The sequence below is a fragment of the Papilio machaon genome, chromosome 27 (assembly GCF_912999745.1).
Source record: "Papilio machaon chromosome 27, ilPapMach1.1, whole genome shotgun sequence".
NCBI lineage: Eukaryota > Metazoa > Arthropoda > Insecta > Lepidoptera > Papilionidae > Papilio > Papilio machaon.
This window is the reverse complement of record NC_060012.1, coordinates 436,971-450,595: the sequence shown is the minus strand read 5'-3', so window position 1 is coordinate 450,595 and position 13,625 is coordinate 436,971. Positions and strand designations below refer to the sequence as shown.

Sequence of the window (13,625 nt, the reverse complement as noted above, 5' to 3'; positions counted from 1 at the left end):
TTTACATCTATTGACCCCAACAATGTCCATGTGGGATTAAAAAAAAAACTTTATTAGTAGCCTTTGTTATTCCAGACTATGTTCTACATCTATGCCAAATTTCATCAAGATCTGTTGAGCCGTTCCGGAGATACCTTCAATTAAACATCTGTTTATCCATCCATCCATCCAAACATTCGCATTTATAATATTAGTAAGATTGTGCTCCTGTAATGAAAGATAATCAACCTAACAATTCTGTTTACTGTGAATTTCTACTTTGGACTCATACATACAAAAATATATAGTTATTTCATTTTTTTCACATGTAATGAAAGGGAAGGTTGTGATATTCACATATATAATGTTATTTAGTTATATTATATATTTACTATTATTATCTTTGACATAGAATACTGTCAAAAATAATAAATAGAATCAAACCTGGATAAGCAAGAAACCTCTATGAGTGAGTCATACTCCGGTCTTGACGGATAACCTACATAAGTGAGAAACATGGATTGGAAAACCTCTCAGTGAGAATAATGGTGTCCCTTAACACGTTGGACTCTTTAAATATAGATGAGTTAAGACTTAGGTAAAAATTATGTTTTTTATAAACTTTATATCCGTATTTCTAATGTGCTCAGAAAATATGAAGTTCAACCTATTAAATGTATATTAAATTATTAATATAAAACATATTTATGTAAAAATAAAAAATAAAAAGATATTTAGGTTCTAAAAAAAAGTCTATCTTACTAATATTATAAATGCGAATGTTTAAACAGATTGATGGATGGATGTTTGTTGAAGGTATCTCAAGAAAGGCTTAACAGATGTTGATGAAATTTGGCACAGATGTAGAACATGTCTTCTTGTTGCGTTCTTTTTAAATTCCGTCCGGACGGAGTTGCGGGAGACAGCTAGTTAATATAAACAAAGATTTATAGCATTAATGTTACAAGATGTGAGATCTTATATCAAAACACTCTTAAAAATATAAAAACATCCCCCGTTTTGCCATTTATTATGGATATTTCAACAGTAAAAATTTATTCAACAACAAAGAGAAAGGTGTTAACAATGGATGTTTTTGTTGAAACAGCGGAATGGGCGTCTTTGTACTGTTGTGGTAACCTTACGTAAACATGATTGTCAAAGGAAACGATTTATAAAACATGTTATATGTAGTTTCCTGTATTAACTTTAAATCGTTGTTAATGTTTTTCTCTCTTACTAATATAAATGTGTGTGTTTGGTTGTATGAATGTTTGTTTTTTTTTTATATTGGAAAAGTTAGCGCTTGACCACGATCTCACCCGGTGAGGTGAAGATGTGGTCTAAAGATGGTACGTGCTAGCTTTATAGATGCCTATTCACTCTACTCTTGAAGGCCCCCACATCGTTTTGTTTCCATGTAACTCTAGGGTAGCTGAATGGATGAGGATGAAATGATTACAGGCTAAAGCATTTAGGTTTACTGCTTGAAGCTTTTTTTATTTCACACTGGCTGTATCTAATATACTAGAGTTTTTTTAATCAGAATAATTGAATTTCTGAATTTAATTTGTGTCAGATTATTTTTCGTGGGTACGCAAATATGTCTGTTTGTTTTATTTTGATCTGTGGCCTAAACAGCTTGACTGAATTTGTGGTATTCATTTTTACGCTTCATAGTACATATTATATAACGCCATCTAGTTTAAAACGTAGACACTTTAATGTCCAAATCTAAAACTTTGCTACTTTTATTTTTTAAACTGTTATCACTCATTAGATACAACTTGTAGTAGGTCAGGTAAAGTGTAGGAAATCGATAATTAGCTTTTTCGTTAAATTTTAAGTCACAATAGATATGTAAAGCTTTTATCGGCTATTTCAACTTGTGCGCATGCAAGCATAAATTTGCAGAATTTTTAATTAAAAACACGACGAATATAGGTGTATAATTCGAATATATATTACAAAAAAAATATACCTGAGTTTTAAACATTTCTTGTTTAAACTAATGAATATTTTTTGTTTTTATTTTCAAACTCTAACCCACTCCAAGTCGAAATAGACAGGAGACTAGATTTTATCCGATTTTAATCTTTATACTTGTTATATTGTCTTCGCGTAGCTTCCGCAATGCCTTGAAATTATGCATTCAATATTTTAAAAGACCGATGAAGAAAAAATCAAGCAATCACCCGAATAAAAGATGATGCGATCGGATCTTTATTATCGTTGTGTTACGTTGTTATTCTGTAGGTCACCGGGCCAACAATTTTCTTTTCTTGTAGCATCAAACTTCGTGACCTAGAACGAGTCGTTATTAAATTCATCAACACAACACATCTAAAAAAAAAAGAAAAAGCTAATACTAGCTTACACTTAAAACTGGTTTACTTTCTATTATCGTGATTCAGGATATTGAAAATATAAATCGTATATGTATGTAGTTTGACTGCGATTCGTTTTGCTAAACTAAACGGTTATTTTGGCGCCAAACGTTTGTTTGTTCGTTGCCTCGCTCCTCCAGGCGACGAGGCAAACGCTCTCCAGGCATACAGCCAGCCAGCAACCAGAGTCAGTTCGCCAACCGCGCGGCTACTGTACGCACGTGTGTAACTGCTACAAACAACTTCCAAAAAACTTTCGAACTTTGTAAACATTGTCGCTGAATAGTTTATTTTTAAATTTCATAAGGAAATTACATTAAACGAATCGTACATTTGAAGTTAAAAATTATTGTGTGGGGCGTGCCGTTTTTGTTGATAAAATATCCGTCCGTTCAGTCACTGGTCGAATCGATTTTACGAAGAGTTGTGCCGCAGTATCGAGGAACTGGAAGACTTTTTTGGATTATGCTAATGTGTGAGACGATTTTTAGAATCGATGTGAACGTGCGTAGTGAAATCTAGTTTTAAATTTACTTTGACTAGTTTTCATGTTGTGTTAACTTCGTATTGTGGTATAAAATGTATGGTGGTTTATTTATAATGCTCCGTCCGTAATCCCACGCCTATACTAAAATAAAACTCTGTTTTAAGTATTATAAGACCATGTAATGTGCTCGTCGGCTTTTCACAAATCGTTCGCTCCGGCCGTAAGCTGGAATCCCTATAGTTTCTATTTATTTCAAGTGCGGATAAATCGACCTCGAATAGGATTTGACGCAACTAGTTAGATATTTTGATTCAAAATGATGTGGCCTTCTTCGCAAGCCAGTAAAATTCTAACCTTTCTTCTGTTGATCACTATCCTATATTGCATTTGTATGGATACATTCTTATTTTTAAGGATACAGAAATATAATATAGATATTTACGATGTTGGTCCCGAAAATGGAACGCAAGAGACATCGACACAGAAGAACATACAGTTAGAGAATTACGAAGATGTCACGTGGGTGCCTTGCCATATTAATCCGTTATGTCATCCCACGGTCAAAGCTTTGATGGTTGATCATATAAACCATTATATCTACGGCCCTTTATGTGCTATAGTCGATATAGGATTAGGAATTTCAGAAAATATGCTATTTATAACGCCAAATATTATTTCCTTCTTCCATGTTTTTGTGGCTTGTGTTGGAGCTAAGCTTCTAACATGCCAGAATTTAGCATTACGTCGTTTGGCGGTGGTTCTATTTCAATTAAGAATGTTTTTGGACGATTTAGATGGGCATGTTGCTAGAGAGAGAAAGCATATAAAAGGCGAGAGATCCGAAGTGGGTACACTGGGTTACTGGGTTGACGGGATTTGCGATTTGTTGGGTGTTATAGCCATGATGATTGGTATATTACTTTATTTGAAAAATAATCCACCGAGACGTGGGTATAAAGGTACCCCAGTAAGTACTTTACCGTACCATCAGCTAAAAGAAATAAATACATCTGAGGATATAGAAAAAGAGCATACCGCAGAAGTTGGTATTTCTTATAAGACTAAAGTAAGCTTCCAAAGGATAGTTCAAGTTTTGGGATTGTTTTCTGGTCAGATGATGCTATCTTCGATCGCTTGGAACCGATACATAGATGTTTACCAAGATTTGCTTGAGAATTGTACGCAATACGACGTCATCAGAAGAGCGACCATGTTCAAATCTGGTTTGTTCTTCTTTGCGACAGCTTTATGGAGGGTTGTGAACCCACACAGTTATCTCCACCTTCTTTCCCTTGCTGTGTTCTGTGATAAAACCTGGAGCTTCCTTAAAACAGTGCATTATAGTGGGTATATCTGTCTGGTTATAGCTGTGGCCACATCGGAATATTTGGTGGAGAATATTCGATCGTATGTTGTAAGTTAGGGCAAATAGTCATGAACTCTTAAGTTGTTGACACACTGATGTTTATGTAATGATTGTATTTGTGAATGAAAATTCTCATTATAGTATACGAAATTAAAAAATATAGTCTAAGCTTTTCAATAAGCAATAAAACACATGGTGTTATCGGGTGGTGTGGTTTTGTTGACTTTGACCTTGGAAAGTAATCGATTACGATTGTATTCGTTACGATTCGAATCAAAACGATTTTATTTAAACTTTGTATCCTAATTATATTGAACGTTGCATTTAGGGAACGGATTATTCACGGGGCATTCCCATGTTGACTATAATTGTTTTTTTTTTAACATATTTTATGGCCACGTATGGTCCTTATCACTTCCAAACAGTTTCCGGGATGTATCTATATCTTTAAATAATAAAATAGTTTTATTATACAAGTAATTTTAATAACTTATTTTGATAGATTTTTTAATTAAACAAGACTATTAACAAATAAAGTCTTTAACGTTAAATTTTTTACGAGTTCTTTCTTTTACCTACTCTAGTTACCAAAATGTGAAATATTGTAATGTTGCCATAACATTTGGATGACACTTTACGTCTAGGATTATATCGTATATTCCTAATTGCTCACACTTGCACACTACTGACAAGTACCTTGTGGTACTCAGTTCGAATATAAGATATATAGAGGCTCGATACCCTCGGTGGCGATTTCTTACATTTAACTTGCCACAATCAATACCTAAGCATAGTGTGTCTACGCCCTAAGTATATTCGGTTATAAAACATTTTGTATTTGTGATAACAGATCCATCCGGTGTGTATGACAAACATCCCAAACATTTGATCCAACATTGTTATATAGTTTATAGTATAGAACTAAGAATATGTCCATGTAAATCATTGTCGAATATTTGTGATATTAGATCCATTGTGCCAATAAAATATTTGCGATGACGCTAGTTTGTCGACTGATTTTTGTGTAGAATGACTGATATTCGTCCCAGTAAATGTTTGTTCCAATATTTGGATTGTAAAGTACATTAGATTACAAATTGTTGGATTGTTTTTGTTATAGTGGAATTCCATTCTTGTGACACTTGAATAGGCTTGTTGTACCAAATTTGTTTAATTAATAAACCGATATATGTTTTATTTTAAAAGATAAAATTTTATAGAAAAAAATTACATATTGTGTATTTTGTTTTCAAAAATAAATTTCAATTTCCCGCGAAAACATGATCACCAGTCATGGCGTGTTCAGTGACGTCACGACGTGTTTGTTTATTTTTTGGTTAGTTATTGTTGTGGTACTGAATTCTGAATTGTGATACGGATCCGCACTCTGATTTGTGTTTCGTGTTACGTAATTTTTTGTCAAATTTGGACAATTTTATAATTATTGTTGTTATTTTGTCATCTTTGTACCACAGTTAATCATTTGAAAATCAATTTCATCTGTTATGTTCAACTAGTACACGAGCCATTATTATATTGTGAACCTTTTCATTTTCTTCGACAAAATAGAGAAAACAATATTTTAAAAATATAAGTAAGTGTCACGGCAATCGAATTCTATGGTAATCTGTGATTTTAAATATCGAATGTCAAAAACAAACTTCGTATTGTGAATTGTCTATAGTTTATGATTGACGTTGACCAATGAAAAATGTTGTAAGAATGTTATTGTCGATGATCGTTTAAATAGTTGCCATATGTCTACAGATTATCGAATTTCATCACAAATATTAGTTTATATTTTGTTATCACGTAAGAGGAAGAGGAGTATTTGATTTTAAAAATATATTTCCATAGATTTCGTAGTTTTATTTAACATCATAAAAATAAAAGAGTTGTTATTTTTTGTTTGTTCTGAATAAACTCAAAAATAATAATTTAAACAAAATAAATTTATTGGAATATTTTTTTACATACCTAAATAATGTTTGTTTTTTATATTTTATTATATTAACACCTTTGCGTATTGTCGTGACAATTTTTTTTGTTGAATCTAACAAAAAGTTACACCAATAATTTTTAACATTACTATCAAGGTTGTTTACAAGGTTGTAATTTTTCTCAACAAATTGTGAATTAAATTTCGTTTTATTTAATTTAGGTATCTACTAAATATTATAAAGAGAAAAAAATATATATCTTGTTTGTAAAGAATAAATTCGTACCGATTGTTGTATTCGTACCATAAACTGTTGTACCGATTTCAAAAATTATTTAACCATTAGAAAAATAAATTAATACAGGAAGTAGTGTGCCTCGAATTAGAAATACCAGTGGTAAAATAAAACAAGTTGGACTTCTTCCACATAGCCATTTACTTTGTTACTATACGGTCTGTTGAAGATTTTGACCTTAGCCAGTGACGACTTACTTGGTTATGGAAATTAATTCAGTCCATTTGTGTGATAAATTAAAATGTAAATAAGAAAAAAATCAATGAGAAATTTGAGATCTTGTCTTGTAAGTGAGAGGTCGCGTCCAACTGCTATTACTATAGTTGTCTTAGGCCTTTCGTACACAAGGCGATGTAAATTTTCTAAAACCTGGCGATTTTAATCGCTAAGTGTCTTACGTAATACAATGTCTTGCGGCAATGTGTATAAAAAAACGCGTCGTTGACATTTCTGTGTCGTCACCAAAGCCAGTCGCTCTCTACCTGTTTGTAGCGAGCGACTAGCTGTGCCGACAACCAGACTAGATCATCGTGAGAAATATCGCTGTGTTTTTCAAGATGGCGTAGCAAATTTATACATTTGACATATTTTTTTTATAAAATAAGGTGGCAAACGAGAAACCTGAATTCACCGAAGTAACGAAGCGACCATAGACACCCTTAATTGCAGATGCGTTGCCTACCAATAATCGACAGAGGAGGGAACGAACAGTTAGAGGGTATTTCCCCTTCATATGCGTCCCTTTCCGTCCACGTACTCTTCCGATCGTTTCCTTATAAGAAAAGAGTTGGGGAGGAAAGGGGACTAAAATTATGCCTCCAGCAAGCACACTGATTATACTAAACGCGGAAGTGCTTCGACTTCTCGGCTGTCTCTGTCAAGGTTTTTCACCAAGCGAGCGACTACCATTGTAATACTAAATACGACTGCAATACAAAGTAGTGCTAGACGCTAATCAATTAGTGGAAAAAGAGTTTTATTCTATGATATGAAGTAGGGAACAATGGTCAATAAGTATGCGAAAGCGGTTCCCCATTATCATATCGAGTTATCAAGTTTGCCAACGGTCGAGGTCATTGACCTTACAACCGTACATGGGTCATTTGACATATGTAACAAAAAAAAAACATTTTACTTTATTCTACACTTTACTTATTTATTATAAGAAAATATTCACGGACTTTTTTAGGAAAATAGCAAGTTTTTCAAGAATTTTTAAAGTGTTACTTTGTAAATTCAAGGTACTAGGCTATCATAACTTTGCATGATGTGGCTGCAGCCAGAATTTCGCTTACTCATATAAATAAGCTTAGACTGTTAACATCTATGCGTTCCTGGTACAACAATTCGAGGAAAATCAACCGTTGATACCAGTTCCTACACGGGCAACAAAACCACATGCGGATACATAACTGTGGATAGTATTGCCAGGTCGCCAAACATACTAACCGGACAGACCAGCCAGTTTGGCCGGACTTTTGGGTAGAAAGGTCGGACACCCTATATTATTTAGAATTTTTTCTCAGTATTAATAGGTACACTCACGCTTGGGAAACGTAAATAGCTTAACAAAAGCCGGAAAACCGTTTATTTTGGCCGGACACGCAATCAAAAAGCCTACCTATGTCCGGCTTTATCCGGACGCCTGGCAACGCTATCTGTGGACCTAGCAGGAATATTTGCGACAAGCGCCTTCGTATAATCGTCAATTAGGTCAAAATTGTTATGAGATATTTAGTTTACTTTACGCCATATTTTGTCGCTAACGTTACGATGGCGATTGTCACAAATATTTGTGCTAAGCCCACTGTATATTAAATTCTTCGACATTTGAAATTAGTTGTATTTCTCTTGGACCGATACGCACGCTTGGCAAACAGCGGCGAACAGCAAACAACAAACAGGAACGTGTGGAGTGGTGTTTGCATGTTTTGTATGGTGACCACTATTTGTGCCAGTGATCGATGTCTCTGCGGTTTTTCTACACAAAATAAAAGAATGTTTGACAAACGTGGGGATGCTTGTTTGTGTTCGGTGTTTGGCACGTGTTTGATGATTGTGGCTGTTTGTAGCAAACACCAAAGTTGTGGCCATTAGATTTCATAGTTGTTACATTAATCAGATAACGTTATAGCGGCTCTTAACTGCGCATAACACAATTTAGGTATAGCGGGGGTTAGCGGGATACAAGGGGAGGGCACAGCGCAGCGCGCCGATGACCTTGAGCCGCCAATATATTTCAAAAGAATAATACCAGCCAAAATGTTGATCATTTTGAATATATGTAAAGCGAAAATATTACCACCAAAAAGCTTATTTTATAGACGCCATCTAACTTTAATTTACAAAGATTTAAACGATTATCATTAACCCACTTTCTAATTGTACACGTTGACATGATTTTTTTCTTTCTATTTTTTTACATATCTAAATATTGCAGTGTTTAATCGTAGATGAGTGTTGGTTTCGTAATTTGATGAGTGTTACGAACACGTGTTGTTCTAACGGCCAAATGACACGTGTAGAAATAATGTATGGGACTCACGTAGTAAGGGACATCTATGACACATTCTAGACTAGATTGTCTACCATTTCTACTGCCTACGACTATAATTATTATGAAATAATTTAAAGTGAGTGATTTTTTGGTTGGTCCATTTAAGATATAAATAATAAATAATTTTTAAAAGGCGGAATATAATCACTTAGGTTAAAAGTGCGTCAACGTTATTTAAGTCGTTTGTAGGAATCTTTAAAATATACACACAGATTACAACAACGTAGTACGTACGTAGATGTGTGATCTGTGTTTATTAATAGTTTTTAGACGCCACGTGTCTGCCGAATGAATCTTTAATGTTGCCAGTGTAAGGACGCCTCCACACTGTAGGGGAAAATTTTAAAGCGACAAAGTAACTTGTTTTTTTTTTTCATAACAAATAATCAGCATTTGATCACAGTCTCACGTGATGTAAGGTGATGATGGTTGGCGCTAGTCTATTAAGTGCGTATTCACCCTAATCTCGAAATCGTCCTCTTGTATATTAACCGCTATACCTGCAATTCAGATTCAGGGAAACACAATATCAGATTGGATGATATGGTTTTTAATTTTTCCTACGAGCAATAAGACTGTAATTGCTTGAATTCTACTAGGTCGTAGTAGTACCTCGGGCTTGCATGATTTACTTACTGATGTGTCAGGACCCTTAACAATAATAAAGTGCACAAAGTAAATAAGTAGTATGAATAAATCGATGGGTACCGGGAATAAAGCCGCAATCGTAAAAATGAAACTGTTCAGGAAAAAATATTTAATGAAATTATGGAATAACTATAAAACCACTGAATATCTTAAAATAAATTATATGTCACCTTGTTCGTTATTTTTTGCCTAAAGTACTGTTGCAGTTACAAGATTGTATATTTTATCCAAATAGGAAAAAATCGGTAAAGATCATATTGCTGCTATTTATGTCGAAAGGTTGTTCCCATAATAGTCACTTACAGCTTTGTTCCACGAAAAAAAAAAGAATGTTGATACAGTAATAATATGTTACAGCTTTTTTCAGTGTATTATAGGATACACGATGGATACAGTAACCATAGTTTGTGTTCTTATTCCTTGAACTTGATGAGCGTTTTGTGGACGGTATTCATATTTTACTGTATATTCATCGTTGTATGTTTTTTTTAATCTTTTATCTTTGCGTGAATATCTTATTTTTATTGACAGTGCTTTTATTATTATTATTTTTTTACTAGAAATATAAGAATGGATCATTTAAAGTGGTAGAAATAAAGAGCATTATGTTATTATTAAACAATCATTTATTGAATCAAAGTAGCATAATTAAAATGACAAATTCGTGACTTTATAAGAAATATATTATCCATGAAAATTAAGAATTCCTAATAAAAAAGGTACTTAATTATGCTTAACTTTAAAACTTGTGCTATTTAAATTAAATTATTTTATAAAATGTATCTACTCTAATTATAATAAACTAAGACTAGTTTATTAGGAACTGTAGGAAATAAACTCATCTAAACCAACATTCGTATTATCTTAACATAATAATAAAATTGGGTACCAAAATATTTAAAGTAAAATCACGTCTAAAGACTTGACTCCTGTAGCGGATCCTGTACCTCAGCAGCTTCGTCGGTTCCACATGCCAAAGATTTATAGAAATCGTGATAATATTGTGGAATATCATGACTGTTACAAAGACTCAGTAGATCAGAGTACAGAGCTTTCGACACAGGAACCGGTTCGTTGTAAGCTCCTTGTAATTCAGGAAGAGTTGCAGATTCAGCTGTAGAATACGTAGAAACAACGTGTCCATTTCCTGCTCGCTCAAACCTGGCCCTTCCTCCCCTTGTGCTCTGTACTCTCCTCCTTACTCTGCTTGGTAATGCACGTGTTTCTAGTTCTAAATATTCATCTTCAAAACTATATTTAAATTTCAATTTACCCGGCTCGGTATGACGCGCGTTGACTTCCATAATGCTAGACCACATCACTTTATTACCGTTTGAGTCAAGCATCCAGTTTTGCCCTTCAATTAGCAATTTAATGTTTTAAAAATCGGACTGGTTCATCTCAACGACATTATACTTTTCACCCGTAACTTTCGCATTCATGGCTATTCCGTACATTTGTTCTGGTGAGTATATAAATTTATTTTTCTTTAACTCTCGCTCTATGCAACCGTGCATCGAATCGCCTTCATTTTGGCTGTGGCCTGTTACGAAAAATCGGTGAGTGATATTCATTTGAAATTTTGTAGCCGCATACAAACATAGCGCAAAAATGAAGCGATTTTTATTTTGACCACGACATCCGTCTGAATACAGTGATATTTTATTAATCGATCTGATATATTCACTCTCCAGAAACTTGAATATGCAACTACCAATCCCAATAGCACCTCGTTTAGCTATTGCGTGATGCCACATAAAGCAGTAGCCTAGTTTTCGACTTGCATCAAACACTGTTAAGTTGTATACTGGGTATTTACGCTTATAGTAAAATACTCCAACTTCTGATTTGGGGATGTAGAGAACTTTCTCTAAATCGAAAATTGCAATGGTTTCTGAATCGCTTGCTTTTTCTTTTTCAGTTTCTTTTATATTACGTACTGTTTCTTTATTTTTAATGTGCATATCATAGTTAACTTGCATTGCTTTTTTTGTATCGTCATCAGCTCGTTCATAACGTGTACACGTTGCACATTGATCTTTCTTAGGCTTAAAGAAAGAATAATTAAACTGCGTATTAAATATATTTCTGTACTGCCGTGCAGACGCCATTTTAACATCTTGATAATTATCTTGTTCTGAAAACCATTGCTTATACAGTCTATACATTTTCGAAATATTGAGATCGTCAGATAGGTATAGTTTTTGAGAGTCCTTTCTGACGTAATGAGCTTCCACTGTCGGGAATAGTTTTATATGTTGCACGACACTCTCTTCAGTTGACGAGCCCGTTTTGAAAACAAAAATTTTGACACAGGTACATTAATTCGAATCATGAACAGATGACTATAAAATTGTAAAATAATTATTGTAGATTATTATCTTCAGTAATACAAATAAAATAACTATAGTTTGGTAGTCTTGTGCGTGAATTAATATTTGCTGCCATTGAGTAACGACTCAACGATAGTTTAGTAGGTACAGCAATGTTTAGTGCGAATCTGTTAACATCAAAGTAGGTACAGTAATGTATAGTGCGTTTAATGTTTACATGTTTTATTCCCTGGAAGAATGCCGTAATTACAATTGCTGGTCTAAAATTGAAACAAAAATTTCACTTTCAACATAACCGTATTGTTCCAGTAATATTTTTCTAAACGTTTACCAGGAACAAACAATTAATGTACAAAGTGATTTTTCTATTTTTGTCATTTTTCATCAGAATTAAGTAAAAAAAATATATAAGGTGTATTTAGGTCCGTAGATACCGAATCTGACTTAACCCGAAGACTGTCGCAATATCCATTGCGACATTATTCCAACTACCCATCGAAATTTACGAGTTTAACCTTCAAGTGCCTAATCAAAGAAGTGTTGTATATGTAAATACAAAAATTAAAACTGTGACATCATTTGTATTTAGTTTTTTAAACCGAACAAGTCGAAGAAGCAAAGGTACAGTAAGATAAATGGAATAGAATAAATATGAAATATAGAAAGTTAGGAACCAATCACAGCTTTGCATTCTTAACTGTCAAATTCAACTACGTGCCACTTGTATTCATATTGCTGTCACTGTTTTGTCAAAGAGAGTGAAAGTGATGACGATATCACAAAACACTACCGAAACCCATAAAAGAGAGACTATCAATCTTGTTATAGTACTTTTCAAATATCTTGGCGGCTCTTAACTTCGTGCAAGTGCGATGCGACAGGAGAGCACTGCGCCTAGGATCTCGAGTCGTCAATATATTTGAAAAGAACTCTAATAATTTTATTACTTTCAATATTTTAGTAGACATAACCATCAATTTAATTTGAACCGTCCCAAATACAAAACCATTTCAAAGTTGTTTGTTTGCGATATGGAATTTCCTTGTAACTTTTACCTTATTACATTCTGCATGCAAATTACTTGATAATAATAATTTAAATTGTAAATTATTTGTATGTAAAACTTTGTTCTTGTTAATTTCTGAATTATTAAACACTAGTACTGTTGACCGCGACTCCGTCCGTAGACTTTGTGTTCTTCCAGACTATGATCTACATCTATGCCAAATTTCACCATGATACGTTTAGCCGTTCTGGACATACCTTCAAACAAACATCCATCCATCAAAACATTCGCATTTATAATATTAGTACGATATTGTTAATTTTTTGTATATGTAAAATAATTCTTTATTCGTGTTAATTTCTGAATTATAAAACATATTACGTTTAATTCTGGTTACTTCTACAATTTACTTTGAATTATAATACCTAGTGATTTGCTAATCAATTAGAATCTATTGTTTTTGTACTCTTTTATAAACAAATCAGAAAGATAAAATCCTACTAAAAAAATGGTGTAAAATTTGAAGTTTTCAATTTCTTTTATTTTGGGCAATTTTAAAATTACATTAGGCAACACCACTAAATGTTTTGAATATTAATGGGGTCACTCCCGGACTGTACATTGGAAG

The 13,625-nt window shown here is 33.4% G+C and overlaps 2 protein-coding genes across 3 annotated transcripts in view; both read left to right on the top strand.

Annotated features, from left to right (window-relative positions):
* LOC106711751 (probable ATP-dependent RNA helicase DHX35) overlaps positions 1–13,625 on the top strand; it is a 30,348-nt gene that overhangs the window by 574 nt on the left and 16,149 nt on the right. The gene's annotated exons all lie outside the window — the stretch shown is intronic.
* Positions 2,487–4,657, top strand: LOC106711765 (ceramide phosphoethanolamine synthase). Its single transcript, XM_014504166.2, has one exon. The coding sequence runs from the start codon at positions 3,170–3,172 to the stop codon at positions 4,274–4,276; it is 1,107 nt and encodes a 368-aa protein (XP_014359652.2). The 5' UTR covers positions 2,487–3,169; the 3' UTR covers positions 4,277–4,657.